The sequence below is a fragment of the Fukomys damarensis genome, unplaced genomic scaffold, assembly GCF_012274545.1.
Source record: "Fukomys damarensis isolate Sample0158 unplaced genomic scaffold, DMR_v1.0_HiC HiC_scaffold_16, whole genome shotgun sequence".
Lineage (NCBI taxonomy): Eukaryota > Metazoa > Chordata > Mammalia > Rodentia > Bathyergidae > Fukomys > Fukomys damarensis.
The window spans coordinates 70,257,573-70,276,056 of NW_022900928.1; the positions used below are offsets into that span (position 1 = coordinate 70,257,573).

The 18,484-nt window shown below is 44.5% G+C and overlaps 1 protein-coding gene across 1 annotated transcript in view; it reads left to right on the top strand.

The window, feature by feature from the left end:
- Positions 1-18,484, top strand: part of Ubash3b (ubiquitin associated and SH3 domain containing B) — a gene marked incomplete at its 5' end in the record, with an annotated part of 31,531 nt that overhangs the window by 6,955 nt on the left and 6,092 nt on the right. The window contains 7 exons of the mRNA XM_033763952.1: positions 3,857-4,065; positions 8,335-8,467; positions 9,991-10,111; positions 11,275-11,397; positions 12,698-12,790; positions 13,995-14,139; positions 18,264-18,370. Coding sequence (XP_033619843.1) covers positions 3,857-4,065; positions 8,335-8,467; positions 9,991-10,111; positions 11,275-11,397; positions 12,698-12,790; positions 13,995-14,139; positions 18,264-18,370 — 931 coding nt within the window. The remainder of the gene's footprint in view (positions 1-3,856; positions 4,066-8,334; positions 8,468-9,990; positions 10,112-11,274; positions 11,398-12,697; positions 12,791-13,994; positions 14,140-18,263; positions 18,371-18,484) is intronic.

The window sequence follows — 18,484 nt, forward strand, 5'->3', positions numbered from 1 at the left end:
TTTTTTTTTTTTTTTTTTTTTTTTTTTTTAACATGAAAGATAGTTGGAACCTCAGGGTTGAAACCAAGCAGTTCTGTTTGAAAACTGTTAGGAGGAAGCCAGAAATCAATCTTCAGGGCTGGGTGTGGTGCCTTGGGTGTGTGGGGGGCTGGCGTTTCCATCTTTGCTGATGGCAATGTCATATTCTCCTTGTGAGTCATCGGACACAGGTTCCTAAAAAGACAGATTAAGCAGACTGGGTCTGAATTTGAGAGTTCTAGAGCCCCCTGGAATGACTTGGGATAAACTCTAAAGACCAGAGAGGTGTGGCTGGCCACTTTCTGAGGGTGAAAGTCAAAAAACTTCAATGGTTGATGCAGATGGCCTCTGAAAAGTCACCTTTCTGAGAGAAGGTGCAGTGGAATTTTACAAGGCACATCCTCTAATCAACACTGCCCTCCAGTTAACTCAGAGGATGATTGCTTTCTGCCTGACCCACATTCTGCTCAATTGGCAGCAAGTGCCCACATGAATTATTTTCTAAAAATAACATGGCCTCTTTAATCTCTTACTTGTAAGAGCTCATTTATCACTGTCCTTCTGATGCAGCACTCTTTGGTCCCTTTAGACCCAAGACCCTCCCTCTGAGGTCTTCCTGTCTTCCAGGATGCTTTCTGCATAGGAAGAGCTCTTGCCTTCCTCCTCCCACACTCTGTCTCCAGGAGGAAGGCTTGAAGGACTGCGCCAGCGAGGGAAAAGATGTCCAGAGAAGGACACCGACTCAGACAAGGACACTCACGAGGCATGGTGACTAATGCCTAGGAAAACTGCAGAGTCTTAGCTGAAAGGGACTTGCAGATGCCTGTTTGTACTTGGCACAGTCTCTTCCACATGGGTGATGCCGCTGGATCTGTGCACCAAGCAGTAGAAATCTGGAGGAAGGACAGAGAGCTACAAAAGCGCACATATAGGAGTCTGTCACCCCGGCTCCTGGCAGTGATTAAATTTGCTTTAACAACTTAAACAACTCTTTAGTTCTGATGTTCTCATCATCAAATGGTGGTAGTGTTTGGATGGACCGTGTCATAGACTAAATAAGAGGTTGTATGACAGGGCCCTCATCACGTTGGTCAGCCTTCCTTTGCTGTGATAAAATACCTTGGAAAGTTAACACAAAGGTGGAAAGGTTTGTTTTTGGCTTATGGTTTCAGAAGTTTTGGTCCATGGTCAACTGGTCCCACAGCTGTGGTCCTGAGGTAAGGGAGACATCATGGCAAAAGGACGTGGAGAAGCAAAGCTGCTTCCTCCAGGGAAGCAGAGACACAGGGAAACAGCCACAGAGGAGGGAACCGGATATAACCGCTAAGGTCATGCCCCCATGATCACCCCTTCACATAGGGTTTTCCTTCTGTTCCTGTCATCTCATAATAATGCCCTCAAATTACAATTTCATTAATGCATTAATCCACTTGATGAAATTAGAGCCCTCATTGTCCCGTCACTTCCCAAAGCCTGTCAGCTGGCAACCAGGCCTTTGGTACATAAGTTTTGGGGGGCAGTTCAAATCTACACCGGAACTGGCCCTAATGTAAATGCCTAGCACAGGGTGGTTTGAACAAAGCAATCGCTGTTGCTGCTTTTATTGTCCCAAGAATGAAGGACTTCAGGGATAACGTGGTTCAGTTTATTATCACATAAGTCTGACTGCCCATCAGTTAGCAAACTCTGAGATGAGGGAGGAAAGGCACACCTGTGATAGACAAGAATTCTGACAAGCAGATGCTAAGCATAAAGCAGAAGCATCAGTATAATGTAGTGTGAAGTAGGTGTCATGCCCTGATATCTGTCATGTAGGCTGAGCTTTTGAGGAGTGGGAAAGGGGGCAGGGGCTTGAGTCCCCCTTATTACTTTATTCCATTTTTAAATTTTTTGATGCTGGAGTCTCAAACATCCTAAGCACATTGTCTTCCACTGAGCTCTACCTATATAGCCCCACAGTTATCACTTTAGATTTGCCACGCACGATGCCTCAATTCTTATATTGTTCATTCAGTAAGTAAAGCTACTTATTGTCCAACTCTCCTGTCTTAGGACAGATTGTCTTCAAACTTTGCTGTGCCTTTATTTTCCTGAGAAAATCCTAGCGGTAGAATACTGAGCCCCACTAGAGCCGGACATAGTGGCATCTGCTTGCAATGCAAGCGTTCAGGAGGCTGAGGCAGGAGGATCACTGTGAATTGGAAACCAGACTGAACTCTGAGCTACATGGTGAGACCCTGTCTCAAAAAAAAAAAAAAATCTCTGAGTTGCTTTTTTATAGGGGAGGCACTACTGGGCCAAAGGCATTATAGGCTGAGCCTGCTCTGCTGAAGGATCAGAGGAGCATGAGTTTAGACTTGTTTCGCTGTGACTCTCGGCCTCCCTCCACCCTGTTCCAGGAAAAGGAATATGCTTGTCACAGATCATCACATTCCCAGCTTTGTGATCTAAGAGATTCTTTGTGTGAATTTGTTTTTTTCTTTAAAAAAAAAAAAATTAGCCCAGCAGAAACCTTCCTGGTTTGTTTGGAAAAGTGGTTTGCCTATACGTGAGGCAGAGGAGCAGGAGAACAGAGGCAATCAGAAGGGGTGGGTCTGGAATGGAAAGATGCTGGCGGAAGAACTGGGGAAAGAAACAAGCACCCAGCATAGCACATGAGCTCTTGCATTGTCGAGCTCATCCTCCAAGATAAGCCACGTTTTTCTGGCTCTCTTCGTTGCTTTCTTCAGCACCTGCTCCTGGTGCTGAAGCTGACCAGCAAGCTGACCAGCTCCCAGGCCTCCCAAGCACAGGGCCAGGAGTCAGGATTGGCCATAAGGATGGGTATTACTTGGGAGAGCAGGCATCTTGCTTCCACAGAAACGAGTATGCCCTTCTTGTGTACAAGGCTGTCTTAAGGCATTATCTTATATTGTCTCATTTAACTTTTATAGTCCAGGTATTTTTTCACAGATGAAAAAATAAAGTTAAAAATCCAAGGATGGGAACCAGGATAGTTAGCCTATTAACAGCTTTGGGAGTAGAAAAGCTAGGAAAACATTCCTATCTTGGAATCCCTTATGAAACAAATAGGATAGGAAATATTTTCCTTACCATTGAGGTCTCCTGCTGCTAATTAAAAAGATGAGAAAATACATCTTTTGTAAAGTACTTTTAGGCCTATGGTGTTTATATAAACCAAGAAAGACAGGCCCCCAAAAGTAAAATAAATCAGCCAAGTGGCATGGCCTTGTGATTGGCCGTAGGGGCTTTTCTGAGCTCAAAGAAGTAAGGCATGGTCGCTATCTGCCCTATGAGGAAGGCTTGTTACACACAGGCACAAGCACTGGGGTCTGTGAAAGACAGTTTTTTTCCAGGCCTTTGTTAAAACTGCAGCTTTAGTGCTTGCTTCGGCAGCACATACACTAAAACCTGCACCTTTAAAGAAACTCTTTGTTTAAATAGCTGAAGTACAATTCCCAAACCCCTTCTATAAGAGCAACCCCTACCTGGCCCATCTGTGAGCACCATTTGAAAGACTCACTTTCCACGAGCTGCATCTGCTGTCTGTGCCCTGCCTGTCACCAACAGGCCAGGGGAAATTCCATTTAGATAGCAGTTGACGTGATGGCCTTTCAGCTTTCAGATGAGTTTGTAAAACCAGTCTCTGAATCCTGACGGGAAGTGAAGACGCACCGGAAGGAAATCTGGGAGAAACAAAATACTTTCTGATAGGAATCCAGAGCTACTCAAGGCCTGCTGACGGCATCCCCATCCGACACCATGTAGCATTTATACAGATTCCCACCCTCAAGGCATTGGAGAATGGCTGGGCTCCAGCATCCTCTTCCTTTTTCAGACGTTGCAGGTGATCTACCCCTACACCCCGCAGAATGACGACGAGCTGGAGCTGGTCCCAGGGGACTTCATCTTCATGTCCCCCATGGAGCAGACCAGCACCAGTGAGGGCTGGATCTATGGCACCTCCCTGACCACCGGCTGCTCCGGGCTCCTGCCCGAGAACTACATCACCAAGGCTGACGAGTGCAGCACCTGGATCTTTCACGGGTAAGGAGGCTCTGACCTTGGCCTGCGCGGTGGAAGCACACTGCCGTGGTAGACTCCCAGAAATGGACTCAGTCGTGGAGCACAGGGTGGCAGTAACAGGAAGTGGAGCCTGTGGAGAACAAGCTAACTCAAGGCGTGGGAAGAGAGTAGCAGGCTGTGCCCCTCACTTCTCTGCCTGCCCCCTTGATATCAGTATTTTCCTGACCAGAGACTGATCGAAAGCTGCCCAGGGATCCGTCTCTTCGGCTGATGAGTGGTGACTCCTCTGTGCTGGGTCTTCACTGCTTTAGGGCCTCTGTCCACTTTGTCCTAGGTCATTACTACGGCTGGACTGACTCCCACAGCAACCAGTCGGATTCCCGCTGTGACAGACAGATGCACAGCAAAAGGGGCTGCCAGGGTCAGGAGCCCTAACTGAACCCTCACTGGCTAGGTCACCTTGAGCAGGTCCTCAGACTTGGCACATGCGTGCTGAGCCTTCAGGGACTGTATCTGAGCTAACAGGAGCTGCCAGAACTGTAGAGGGGCACACTGCCCCGTCCTTCTTTAGAGTGACACTTCCCACCCGTCCTTCACTACTGTTTGGTTCCTGGTCCATGCTGGCCCTACATTCCAAGTGTTCTGTGTTGTTTGGCTAGCTCTGCCACGATGGATTAAAATAAGAACATCTGCCAGGCATGGTGGCGCACGCCTGTAATCCCAGCATTCGGGAGGCTGAGGCAGGAGGATCTCTGTGAGTTTGAGATCAGCCTGGGCTACATAGTGAGTCCAGGTCAGTCTCAACTACATAGTGAGACCCTGTCTCATAAAACCAAAAATAAATAAATAAATAAACAAATAAAATAAGAACATCTCAGAGCCAGTGTTTCCCTGGCACACGCAGGCACCTAGCCAGGGTGTGTGTGCTGGTTTGTTTTTCCTCCCTCTTGTTTTTGTCATGTGGCAACATGACTGAGAGGTGGAAACTCTGGGCAGCAGCTGCATGGTGGCTAATACTGTTATTACTACCATGAAAAAGAGGCAGACTGGGGCATTTCTGCAAGTGTTCTGCCTGCAGATAGAAAAGAAGTCCCCTGCCCTGGTGAGCAATAAGCAGACAAACCATGAACCCAAAGATGGAAAAGAACATTTTCTTCCTTAACAACTTTCTGCCTACAGCTCTGCCCTCTGCTGTCTGTCTGCCCCTCCCCCATCCTAGCCAGTGGGCATCCCCAGTAGAGGGTCAGAGCCACCTGTGTCCCCAGATACATGCTTTTTCAGAAATGGTTCTGAAACACAAAATAAAGAAGTTGAATTTCCAATATCATCATTTTACCTGTAGAAAAACAAAGCAAAGCACAGCTATATACACCACCCCACGATGTTTCAGGCAGTGATGGGACACACATACATACCACAGAGGTCCAGTAAAGCTGCACTGCTTGGTGACCTGGCGTCCAGCTGGGTTGAGTACCCTCTGTGGTGCTGTGACATGATGAAATCGCTCAGTGACACAATTCTCGGAACAAATGCACATGTCCCTGAATTAGAGCTCAGGCTGAGCCCAAGTGACTTGTGTCAGCAGTCACGTGATCTGTATGCCACCTTCTTTTACTTTGAGAGGTTATTTCCAAGAAATTACATTTGAAATTCACCTATCAGCATCCACAGCCAACCCTGCTAGAGTGGAGAAATCTTTCCAATTAAGAATTTGAATTTTAGCCAATTGTGATGGTGTGTGCCTGTGATAGCAGCACTCAGGAGGCTGAGGCAGGAAGATCACTGTGAGTTCAAAGCTGGCCTGGGCTACACAGTGAGTTCAAGGCCACAAAAAGAGACTCTGTCTCAAAAAAAAAAAAAAAAAAAAAAAAAAAAAAATTTAATTGTAGTCTTAGATTCAAAGCCTTACTCTCCCATTTACCAACTATGTGGCCTTGGCCAGATTATACTGCTTCTCTGAGCCTCTTTCTATTCACCATAAAATGGAGATAATTATCCCACCTACCTCATAAGGCTTAGCTTTACATGGATCTATACAACAGCACTGAATATACAATAGCCATTAGCATTCTTTTTTTTTTTTTTTTTTTAGTCTCACCATGTAGTTGAGACTGACCTGGAACTCACTGTGTAGTCCAGGCTGGTCTCAAACTCACAGCGATCCTCCTGTGTCAGCTTCCCGAGTGCTGGGATTACAGGCATGCGCCACCATGCCCAGCACCATTAGCATTCTGAGTGCTCTTTTTTTCTATCTTGTGTTTACCAGTCCTCGTGTCCATGCTCACCAAATCAAATGTCTCTTCCACAAAGCCTAGGTGAAAATGCCACATGAAGGCAGTGCCCAGTTCCTCTGTGAGACCACCCTCCTCTTGTCCTAAACAGTGACAGACCAGAGTGCGTGGAGCCCAGGGCTGAGTCCTGGCCAGACTGATTGGCCTGGTGAGAACATGAGAGAGGCCTGGCTCAGTGCCCTTCATACCCCTCACAGCCCTGTGCTTCTCAGCCTTCCGAGTGCCCCCTGAGGAAATGCATTCCCACTGCCTCCCTGGGCTGTCCCCCTGCTTTAGAGTGTGCAGGTATTTAGCAGCCGATGTGACCCCACTGTGTCCCCTGAAGTGGGGGAACTGCCTGGCCCTTCTAGGCCTGACACAGGTCTACTATGTTGTAGTAGAGCCAACACGTCCAAGGTGCTCGGGAAGAGGTTCTGGGTGTCAGCCTGGCTTCCTTCCTACACTGCTGTCCACATACAGCCCCCACTATTGTCTTCTGGGAACACCACACACACACACACACACACACACACACACAGTCTCAGGGGGAGTCAGGTCCTTTGATTGCAGGGATAGAAGAAGAGGAGGCCAATGTTCTCTATGCCAAGAGAGCAGAAGGGGAAGAGAATCAATCCTGTCAGTGTCTTTCTGACTGTAATAAAGAAATTAAAGTCACATACAAGCCGCATATCAGCCTGATTCCAGAGAGCCAGACACTTCCGGGCTCTGATGCTTTGATAAACCAGATGAGAAATCTGAATTGTCTGTAACTCTGACATTCCGGAGGGTGTCAGTGTGAAATAAAGGAATACGGCTGGTCTGTTCAACTATGAATGGCATGAGATTTCCTTGGGCTGTAGTTACTGAAATTTGCCCCTAACAGGTTTCATTCAGCTGCACAACAGACTTACTGACGCAGATGTGTTACACTCTTGGCTCCTGGTTGCACCCCACACTCTGAGTCACCCGCTGCGAGGGGTGGTTTCCAGGAAGGAGTAGTGTTTACAGGTTCTCATGTGCATGGAGCTGAAAATCAGTTTTTTAGCCTACAAGGTCTCTGAGAACTTGGCTTATAAGTAGAACGACTATCATTTGTAGTTTGCGGGGGCACTTCTCAGGGCAAAGAGGATGTAGAAGCATTAAAATCATATAATCTCAAAAGAAAATCTGCTGAAAACCAGTTAGCTTCATGTTCTTGGGAGACAAGAATTTATTTTCAAAAATAAAATTTTAGCCAGCATGGTAATGCACTGCCATTGTCCCAGCACTCATGGAAGTTGAGGCAAAAGTATCCTGGAGTTCAAGGTTAACCTGAACTCCACCCTGAGATCCTGTCTCAAAAAAAAGAAAGAAAAGAAAAATCGAAATAAGCTGTGCATGTCAGCTTACATCTGTAACCCCAGCATTCTGGAAGACTGAAGCAGGAGGATCACAAGTTTGAGCCCAGCTTGGGCAGTTTAGCAAGGATCATAGGTAATACGATGGAAAGAGCTATCAAAACAAAACAAAACCTCATTCTTCTCGTCAGATGGAAATTACCATGGAAATGATAAAGGCAAAGAGATTTCTTCAAATTTCATTTGAACCATAAAAATAGCTGGAAACAGTGGTACATAATGGATACCTTATTATTAAACATGCCTTTGGGCCGGGGATTTGGCTCCTTGGTTCTGCTGCCAGCCTCGAAAGCACAAGGACTCGAGTTCAATCCCCAGCACCAAAAAAACAAAACCATGCCTTTGGTCCCAACCATGCCTGACATCCTAATAAAATCATTGGACCCCACCCCTGCCCAGGAGATAAAAGCAGCTGTTCTCAGTACAGAAGTCCGCTCACTCCTCACTTACTAGCTGCAGAACTTCAGCATTAAACAAGATGTTCTCCCTGGGGTGAGTGAGCTCTGCTCAGTTTTTCCAAGCTCTGTGCTCCCCAGGGAGTGTGTCCTGCTTGTTCCCATCAGCATGAAATTTGGGTGACTTGTGGCCAGAACAGTTAGCATCTTCCTCATCTTCCTCTGCAGTTCATACTCCATCCTAAACACGGCATCGTCCACCTCGCTTATGTTTGGTGATGGCGTGCTAGAGAGGCGGCAGTATGAGGACCAGGGGCTCGGGGAGACGACGCCTCTCACTATCATCTGCCAGCCCATGCAGGTAAGACTAACGCGTGGGGTCACATCCTCAAGTCTAATCGTGACACACTGAGAACCGATTTATTCAGTGTCAGCACTGCAACTTGCTGCCCCCAGCAGGTCCCTGACCTCTTGAGGATACAGCACCCAAGATCACAGAAAAGGCTGGGAAGAGTCAAGTGAGTAGTGCTAATAATGACCACCAGCATTTGAGTCTGGGCTAGCAAGGAAGGTTGTGATGTTTCCCTCCAAAGTAGGAATAATACCCATAGTTGTGTCTGCTTTGTATATCGTTGTGAAAATTAAAGATAATAATAAAATAAGGCTCTTAGCACAAGAGCATATGGTGAGTGAGTGCTCAATATATGTTACCTTCTTCAAGACAGGTGAGGAAGAGAGTAGAGAGGAGTAGTTGTTGAGCAGTATGGACAGAGGCCAGTTGAAAGTTCAAGCCTGCGAAGATGAAAGAGAACACTTTGGATGGAACCTGGGATGTGAGTTAGGGAAGGGTAGGAAAGGAGATGGAAAAGTTCCTTCCCCCAGTGCACCACATTAACCTTGTCAGAGCAACTAGAAGCTAACTGAAAGAGCTCACTGCCATGGACCTGGAAGCACCAAGGAAACCTGGAAAACAGCAGACTATCGTTAAGAAGGAAAACAAACATCTATAAGGTTCCACCAGCATCATAGAAACCAAAAGCATATGGACCTGTCTTTGACTAGATTTGCCTATTTCATCATTGAGGAGTTAGCTCTTGTCCTCCTGAAACTGTTTCAGAGAACATCAACATCTATGTAGTCAGACAGCAGAGCCCACATGGTGATTACAATAGGTAAAGCCAGGCTTCGCGGCTGGAGTAGACAACACGAAATATAAGAACTATTGGCATCACGATTATTCTTTCTTTCCATAGGACGCAAAAGGTCCTTTGGTCATAACCACATTTTAGAGATGAAGCAGACACATTTGTGACAACAGAAGTCCCTGAGGAAGTTTATGAAGCATGCTTTTGGGGGAGAAAGCTATCCCACCAGATAACTACATTAATGGCTGGTTGTATCTCTGAGCTGTAACTCACTTGGCCTTTGTGTTTTAGTAGTGACAAAATGCTACTCCTACTGATAGTGACAGTAATACTACTACTTTCAGACACTTGCCCCACCCCCTTTTTTTCAGTACTAGAAATTTAACCCAGGACTTGATGCATGCTAGATTCCCAGTCCATTTTTATTTAAATTTTGAGACAAGGTCTCACTAAGTTGCCCAGGCTGGCCTCAAACTTGGAATATTCCTTTCTCAGATTACTAAGTAGCTGGGATTATAGGGGTATATCGCATCTGGATCATAACCCTGCTTATTTGACAAAACACCTGCAGTTTATGTCATGTGAGCCTCAGAATAACTTGTGAGGTCTGTAGCATGGGCCTTAAAATCCTTATTTTACAAACAGGGTTCCAGGGTTCTAAAGCCACATGTTGGCAAAACTCCAGGTCATGTCTACTGAGCTGTATGCTTCTTTGGGATTCACTTTTCTTCCTCTGCAGCCTCTGAGAGTCAACAGCCAGCCCGGCCCTCAGAAGCGGTGCCTCTTCGTGTGCCGGCATGGAGAGAGGATGGATGTTGTTTTTGGGAAGTACTGGTTGTCTCAGTGCTTTGATGCCAAAGGTGAGTGCTGCAGGGCCCCTTAGCCCCTAGTCAGCCATAGTGTGAAAATATTAAGTGGAAATTTTCAGAAACAAACAATTCATAAGTTTCAAATTGCACTCCATCTTGAGTAGTGTGGTAAAATTTCATACCAACCCACACCTCCCAGCCTAAGTCAGTTATCTTTTTCCAGTGTATCACCTCCTTGTCACCTACAAGCCACTTTGGTTATCAACTCTAATGTCCCCATATCACAGTGCTTATGATCACAGTCCAAGTGACTATTATATAGTAACATAATGTTATTCGCCCTATTATGCAGACATTATACCCTTCACATCATCACAAGAAGGGTGAGCACAGTGTAATAAGATATCTTATGAGGGAGAGAGAAAGACCACATCTATATAAATTTTATTGCAGTATATTGTTATCATTGTTCCGTTAGTGTCTCCCTGTACCTGATTTATGAATTAATTTTTATTGTAATTATTCTTGTGTAGAAAAGAACAGTAGCAGTTTCTGGTTTCAGGCATCCTCTGAGTGTCCCGGAACACCAAGTATAAGGGGAAATGTACTGTAGTTGGTTGACCTGGTGAACTGGCATACCAACCATAGCCTCTAGGGGGCATCGGCAAGCTACATTTGCCTACCTGGAGTCATGAGTTTGAATACTATTAGAAAATGCCTGTAATCAACAAGTCCTTCCTGACTGTCATGGGTCTTAAGGAAGAACTAAATGATCTTGTCCCCATTTTATAAACTGAGGCACAAGAGACCAAAGAAATGTGTTGCCCATGGTCGTGACAAAGTCGATCTCAGGAACATGGCTAGAGAGATTCCTCCATTGAATCACCCTGGCTCATCCGTTTCCCCTTGCACTTGAGGAGCATTTTAAGACAGATGTCAGAAAATGCCACCTGGTTTAGAATGTCTGGTTGTTATTTTCACTTAGAAACTATCTCGTCACTTTTATCAGCAGAGCAGAAGAATAAATTCCACATCAGGCAACTGAATAAAAAGTGTCAGATTTAATATTTTACATCAGCTCCAAAGAGCTCAATTGAAGGGCTGATTCCCCAGTACCTTAAAAAAAAAGCTTTATTCTTGGCCAGGAAGGAAACAGTGTCAGGATCACTAAGAACAAGAGACTCACACAGTCTTTGTCCTACCTTTCCTTCCAGGCCGCTACATTCGCACCAACCTGAACATGCCTCACACCTTACCTCAGCGGAGCGGTGGCTTCCGGGATTATGAGAAAGATGCTCCGATCACAGTGTTTGGATGCATGCAAGCAAGACTGGTGGGTAAGTGTCCTGGAGTGACTGGCTCCTTCTTCAAAACACTGGTGCCATGGGTGTATCAGGACACTTTCAGGGACCTTCCATAACTCTGACTGTGGTGGAAAAAGGAACCTGTTACACAACTGGTAGGTTCTGGACCTGGCTTGTTTTATCAAAGTGAACAACATGTGGTCCTTGTTCAGGAACACAGTGGCGAAGGGCACACTTGGTTTACTGGAGTGACAGATACGTCAGCTTCTGACCAGAGCACCTGCCAACACAGCCCTAAGAAAATAGCAAGAATGGGGAAGAAAGAGCCCAGAAATTGCTGAATTCACAGAAGCCAGTTAATGCTTGACCACACTCAGTTCGTTGTGGCCCTGTTCCATACCAGCCATGCAGAGACAATGCCTTGCGCTGTTCAGCCATTTCACAGATAACTTATTGATCACTTACCTTGTGCAAATTACTAGACTAGGTATTGAGGGCCCGAGTGTGAGTTCGTGAGAAACAAATTTATATGTAGATAAATATCATGTAGTATGGACACTGAATAATGGAGCTATGCATGGAATACTGTGGGAGCACAAAAATTTTAAAAGAGAAGAAAAAGACAGGAAAAGAGGCGAGCTGGGATGTGAAAAGGGAGTAGCTGGGAGAATGAACAGGAGGAAGAGAATGGTGTTCATAGGAGAAAAGACATCGTAAACAAAGTCATAGGAGTAAGAAATAGCATCGAGGTGACAGGAAAAACAAACTTTCTTGTTTCTAGAGCATAAATTGGGAGGCCAGCCAAGAGATAGCCTGGCAAGATGAATAAAGACAAGTTCAAAAAAGACCATGACCACCATATTAAGGTATTAGTTTACCTGGTGGAAAATAAGTGAATTCCAGGAGGCAAACATTAAAGCCTCAGATGTTGGGATTTATCTCTGGGATCCAAGGATATGACCAGTCGAGATTTGGTTAGCACAGCATGCAATTAAAGTAAGGTCTAATTTTCCCTTCCTTACAATAGAGAGATTAAAATATTGTCCTCTTTGAAGTCAGGGCACTACTCTGTTTCTAGGTTTCTCTTAAGAGGACATTTTGCTGCTTGTAGCCACTAAAGGGAAAGAATAAGAAAAATAAGAAGGAGCCTGTTGCTTGACTCTGTAGATACTCTGTTAAGGGGATTTGTTGGAAACAAGGCTGACACTACTGGATCTATGTGAGCTGCACTAGATGAGAGAGATTCACTGGCTCTGCTTGGAAACATTACACCAAGGGTTGAGCGGAGTCCAGGTAAATCTAACAGACTGATTCTCCTTGATTTTCATTGCAGGCGAAGCCTTGTTAGAAAGTAACACCATCATCGATCACGTCTATTGCTCCCCATCCCTACGCTGTGTTCAGACCGCACACAATATCTTGAAAGGTGAGATTCTCAAGTTGACAGAAATCCATTAGTCTCCCATCTCTAGACACCTAATTATCATAGCATTACGGGATATTCACCAATTGAAAGCTTTGAATCTGGAATTGTGAGCAAGGATTCTTTCATAAGATGACTGATCTTGCTCACATCACAATCTCATGCTCTGACACCCTAAGCCAGACAAAAGAAAGTCTACTAATAATGTTTTTTCCTGGGAATTGAAAGCTTTCTTGAATGAGCTGTAGGCTTGCAAAATATTCAGAGCTTATAGATCAGTGATGCTGTCTTTGCACTTAGGTAGTCAAATAATTTTTCACCCAGCTTTGATCTGTTGTTTGCCACAGTGGTACTGCTGGGAGTCTCAAATCTTGATCGTCCTTGTTTCTTTAGTTAATAAGAAAGACTTTAAAAGCACCATTGCTATAAAGATATGTAACTTTCACCATAAAATCCATACAATTTTGTGGTACAAAGATCTCTATTCTCATTTCACTGGAAAAAAAAAACTGGGGAAAAACAGATTTGGGTCAGAAAAGAAAAGAGGCAGAAACAAACAAGCCAATAAAGAATTTGACACTGTATATGAGTCTTCTATTCTTTAACCTTAAATAAACTTTCTCTTCTTTATAGAAGCATGTATGTGTTAAATTTGCACGGAGAAACTGGACTAGATGCAATATAAAGAAAGCTAAGCTAATATAAAGGGATAATTCATACGCTGAGCATAATGATGGTCCAATGAAACACAGGGCTTCTGCGCTGGTCCATGAAACATTAGGTTTTCTGATAGAAAAAATAAATAACTAACATGATATTTAAATATAATTTAAGCTGTGGTACAGTTGTCATGCTAGAAGACCAGCTAAGTTTTTTGGTAAGACAATCATGGAATTTACTTTAGAGAGAGAAATCATAATCACCACAAAGTTAAATAAATTATCAATGACTGATGGGTTTTTTTTCCACTTAAATCAGACATGACTTAAAGCCAGCATTTATCCCACGGGTGTAGCCTGAGTATTAAACTCATGTGTTGGTGAAATACAAAAACTATCAGCCTTGTCCAAATCCACATGCTTCCCACTTTCTTTCAGCTATATATAGCATCTAGTGGGGAAAAGCATAACTGACTCAGAATTTTCATAGTAGTTTGGCCTGCAATGGCATTTCCTGCATCTTCATTTTATTTTATTTTACCTCTAAGGTTTACAACAAGAGAATCACTTGAAGATTCGTGTGGAGCCTGGTTTATTTGAGTGGACAAAGTGGGTTGCCGGAAGCACATTACCTGCATGGATACCTCCGTCAGAGTTAGCCGCAGCCAACCTGAGTGTTGATACAACCTACAGGTAACCCCTGAAACTGCTGCTGCCCAGAGCAAATGTGAAAACACCTTCCACCCTGGCGCTAAGCCAGGATAATCAAGCAGATAAAGGGCCAGCCAGCCTGTGAACTTGTCAGTAATGATGGAAGTCAAACTATGACTTCAGAAGCCTAACCAATAAAGCCAGCCTGCCCTTGTATGTAGCATTAGCATGACTTACACATCCCACTCCAACCTGCTCCCGCGTTGGCTTTTCTGACTTTATTATGTCTCATTCAGTCTAATAATAAAACCACTTTGCATTCCGAAACATGCACCAGCTAAGGATAATGTAGTCCAGAAACTCAAAAGTGATGAGGGAAGTGACGACATTTCCACTTTTAATTTTCCAAAGCATTGTTAGTTCTCTATCCTACACTCATTTGCTATTGCTATAATCCTGTAATGAGAAAAAGCCACTTATTAACAGTTTTTGTAGCGTGGAGGATGGAAGCCAGGGCTTCACACATACTATGGAAGTCTGTGCCATGGAGCTCCATCGCCAGCCCAGCAAGCCACTGTTGATATATAAAGCAGTTCAAGTGGCTCACCTGAAGGTATACGTTTAGTGAGCTCACAGAAAAGTCGTAATGATGACAGCTAATGTTTATTGACCAATTTCTGCTCCTCAAGTATTGTGGAATGTGCTTTACAGCCATTCTCAATCCTTTTCTGTTGATTTTTCCCCCCGTAGATTAGTTACCTCTCTATGCTGGGATTCTTTTTTTTTTTTTTAAGTGTAGATTGTGAACAGGTCAATAAACCACATGTACACAATTAAAAATTCATTGACAATAATATTGTTACATTAACTTCAAAATTTCACTCAACATTTGTAAAATCTCTGTGAAGGGATAGTCATAGCCGTGTAGTGGGAAATCAAACTGATGTTTCTTCTAAGAGAATTTGGAACAAGTGACCAAAATAAGCAGAACTTTCGTCCTTGTGATATCTGTCATTTCAAATATGAAACCAAACCACAAATGTAGCAATATGAGTTTCTGGCTAAGGAAGGAGGGAATATCTTTTTCTTTCCATACTCATTTTTCTGCCCTGCTGATAAGACCTCAGGTAATCTGATTACTTGAGCATGTGCTACTTCTTCTTGCCTTCAAGGAATTTGCAGTCCTCCAAAATAAAATTAAATGAGTCAGTCAGGCCCCCTACTAATAGAATTCACATTTTGTTCTCTGGCCACCATTTCCTGACCTTGAGGATGGTGAACAGGAATAAATTGTCTGCAGCCCAACAAGCATCCTCACTCTGGCCCAGAAAGAGGATGAGGTGCTACCAACATTAGTGAAGTGACTTCATTTCTCTCCATCCAGCCCTGTCCAGGCCCCCACAGGCTGATGGTGGATGTGTTCAGCTTCCCCCTAGATGAATCTGCAGCACTTCCTACGCTGGACTGCAGAGTTCCCCAGGATTTGCATACCCAGGTGCACACAGACCACACACCCCCCCCACAAGCAGGGCAATCAGAAGGATGAATGCTTGGGAATCAGGACACGGTTCTTATTCCATATTTCCTTTTCTTCTTCAGCAAATCAAAATTTAATTCAATCATATTTTGTTTGGGATGGGGCTAGGGGGATGAAGCCTCTAGTTCTACTAATCAGTCGAGAAAGCCAAAGTTAAAAGCATGTGAGAGACACGGTCCTAGATTGAAACTTCCCCTGGAGTTAATGGTGCCAAATGAACAGGCCTTTTGAAGTGAGTCAGTGATGCCCAGATGCTAGGGCATGGTGATAGGAGGAGAAACAAGCCCTGAGAACCAGGGTAACATGAGTCAAGCACACTTTGTCTCTTAAGACCCCTGTCACCTTGCAACAGGGCCCAGCATAGAACAGGAAGGAGGAGGCCCTGAAAGTCGGGTTAGGGAAACTTTTAGACTGCTGACTCATACTCAGTCATAGCCACAGGTTTAAGACCAGCCTAGGGGCTGGGTGTGGATGCCAGCCACAGACCTGGGAAGCTTGCAGGACAGCAAGGCTGAAAGAAACAGAATGTATTCCAACTTGAAAGGGCTTCAGAAGAGGAGCTGGGCCCTGACACTTGGGGGAGACAACGGGCTGAGGGAGGGCATCAGTCTGGAGTGCTGGAGGGTGACAAATCAAGCTTTGGGCTGGTCTCAAGCCAAAAGCCTGTACCAGAGCAGGTAAGATTGAAGAGTGGACAAGGAAGAGGGTTTTTCTGCAGGTGCCACCTGTGAACCTAGAACACTGAGTACCAAATCTGCTGGTGGTTGGAAGCCCACTTGACTCAGTGGGCAGTCCAGGACCCTGCAGGTATGCCTGGCTGTACTATGCCCATCAGGAGTGATCAGACTAGAGCCATTCAGAGATTCAACTTCAAGGTGCAGAGAAAGGCCAAAGGCAAGAACTGTTCAGGAGGATCTAGATTCCAGTATCCATCTTGTTCTCCATTTGCATAAATCCCACCCATCACAATGTGGTCTCACCCTTGAATAGACTCCAGGAACCTTACTTATAACGTGTCCTTTCCAGGCAGTGTGTAGAGAGGGTGGGGCAGCTCCATAGATACCAGGTGATGTAAATGGTAATGGGACTGGATGAGAGGTAGGAAAGGAAGGGGAAAGAAAGAATTTACCTTAGAACAAAGAGGTCCAGCCCTAACAAGTGGTGATTTGTGTCTCTACCTGCCCCCAGGGTAGGGTGAGAATCAGGGACTGTTTCCCAGGAAAAAAATATGCAAGCTGGGAGGCTAGAACAGCAGTTTCCTTCACATAGAACAGTATCATCCTGCTCTTTGCACAGTGGAGCCAAGCGCACAGAAAGGTGGCTTATGAGGGCAGTGTCAAAAGCTTTTCAGTGTGGAGGATCAGCTCACAGGCCAGACCAGAGACCCAGATTCAAGTCTGGGCTCTAAGAGTTGCTAACAGTATAAGCTAGTCAACTGTTGCCTTTCAGAACCTCAGTTTTGTCATCCTGAAACTCGGAATTCACAAAAGTGTTGCTGGGAAGATCATACTGAAAGAACGCAGGCAGGGGTTGGCATAGGGCCTTATTCATGAGAACCTCTCATAACTGTGTTTCTAGGACTAATAGCAGCAAGTAGTAGTACTGTACTGTGGTGCACACCCTGTGAATTTCTCTTTGGGAACACGCCGAACACCTGCACCAAGCACCACACACCCAGCGGTGGAAGATACAATGAGAAAACAGAGTTTAAAGGACGTAAGAGTTCTCAAAGAGCAAGATGAACCTGAGGAGACAAACTCTAAATATACAGGGGTGAAAGCAGGCAGAGGAGCAGGATCCCATGAGTATTGCTGACTGATCACCACAATGGGCCTTTGATCCTTCTCAAATACCTTTGTAGATTGTGTCATAATTACCTTTTACATCATTGGCCTTCCCTCACAGTCCGTCCACACAGACAGTTCCTCGAGCACAGAAATTGGGTTCTCTTCATCTTTATGCTCCCTGGGTTTCCAGTACCAGGTACAGTAAGTCCTTGACTTAGGAATGAACTCTGTTCTGGGAGAATGTTCAGAAGTCTGATTCGTTCATAATCTGACAAAGTGAGTCTTATATAGTACTCCTGTGACTCTTACACAGTACGCCTGTGAAAGTTCACAACATGAATGTTTCTAAGTCGGGTCTTACTGTATATAGTTTGGGTTCAAAATAAGGACAGTGAAGGAAAAGCCTGGTGGAAATTTCATAACCTCGCAAGTCAGATGGACTGAACACCTGCTTTTAAAATGGATCCTCTCAGTTTATTGTGCATAAAGCTTCTGGGACATTTCAGGTCATCAAATAAAGAGATCTAATCTCTACCTTGCTTCCTGTTAGCTGTGTGATTAGGACCATCCATAACTAATGTCCAATAAAAGCAGTCAAACTGTTTAGTCATACTGTGGGTGACAGGTCACCGTGATACCATACATGTAACCTTTATTCCTGCACATGTCAACCGTACCTCCAGATAGTGGAAATCCTGTCCCTCTCTCCTTTCTAGGGAAATAGATAAACAGATACAAGGGTAAATTTTAAAAGGCCTTAAAGGGGAGATTTAGAGTGAAATCAATTGCTTTGTCTTAGGATCAAAATGTTTTAATTTCCTTTGTTTGTTTTTATGTTACAGACCTCACATTCCAGTCAGCAAATTAGTGGTTTCAGAATCCTATGACACTTATATCAGTAGAAGTTTCCAAGTAACAAAAGAGATAATAGGTGAATGTAAAAGTAAAGGTAGGTGATATTTTCTTCTCCTCCTCCTCCTTCTCCTCCTTCTTTTTAGGTGCTCTTATTTTGGACTGCATACTTAAATATTTAGTCATTTCTCCATCATGGTTAATAGCCTAT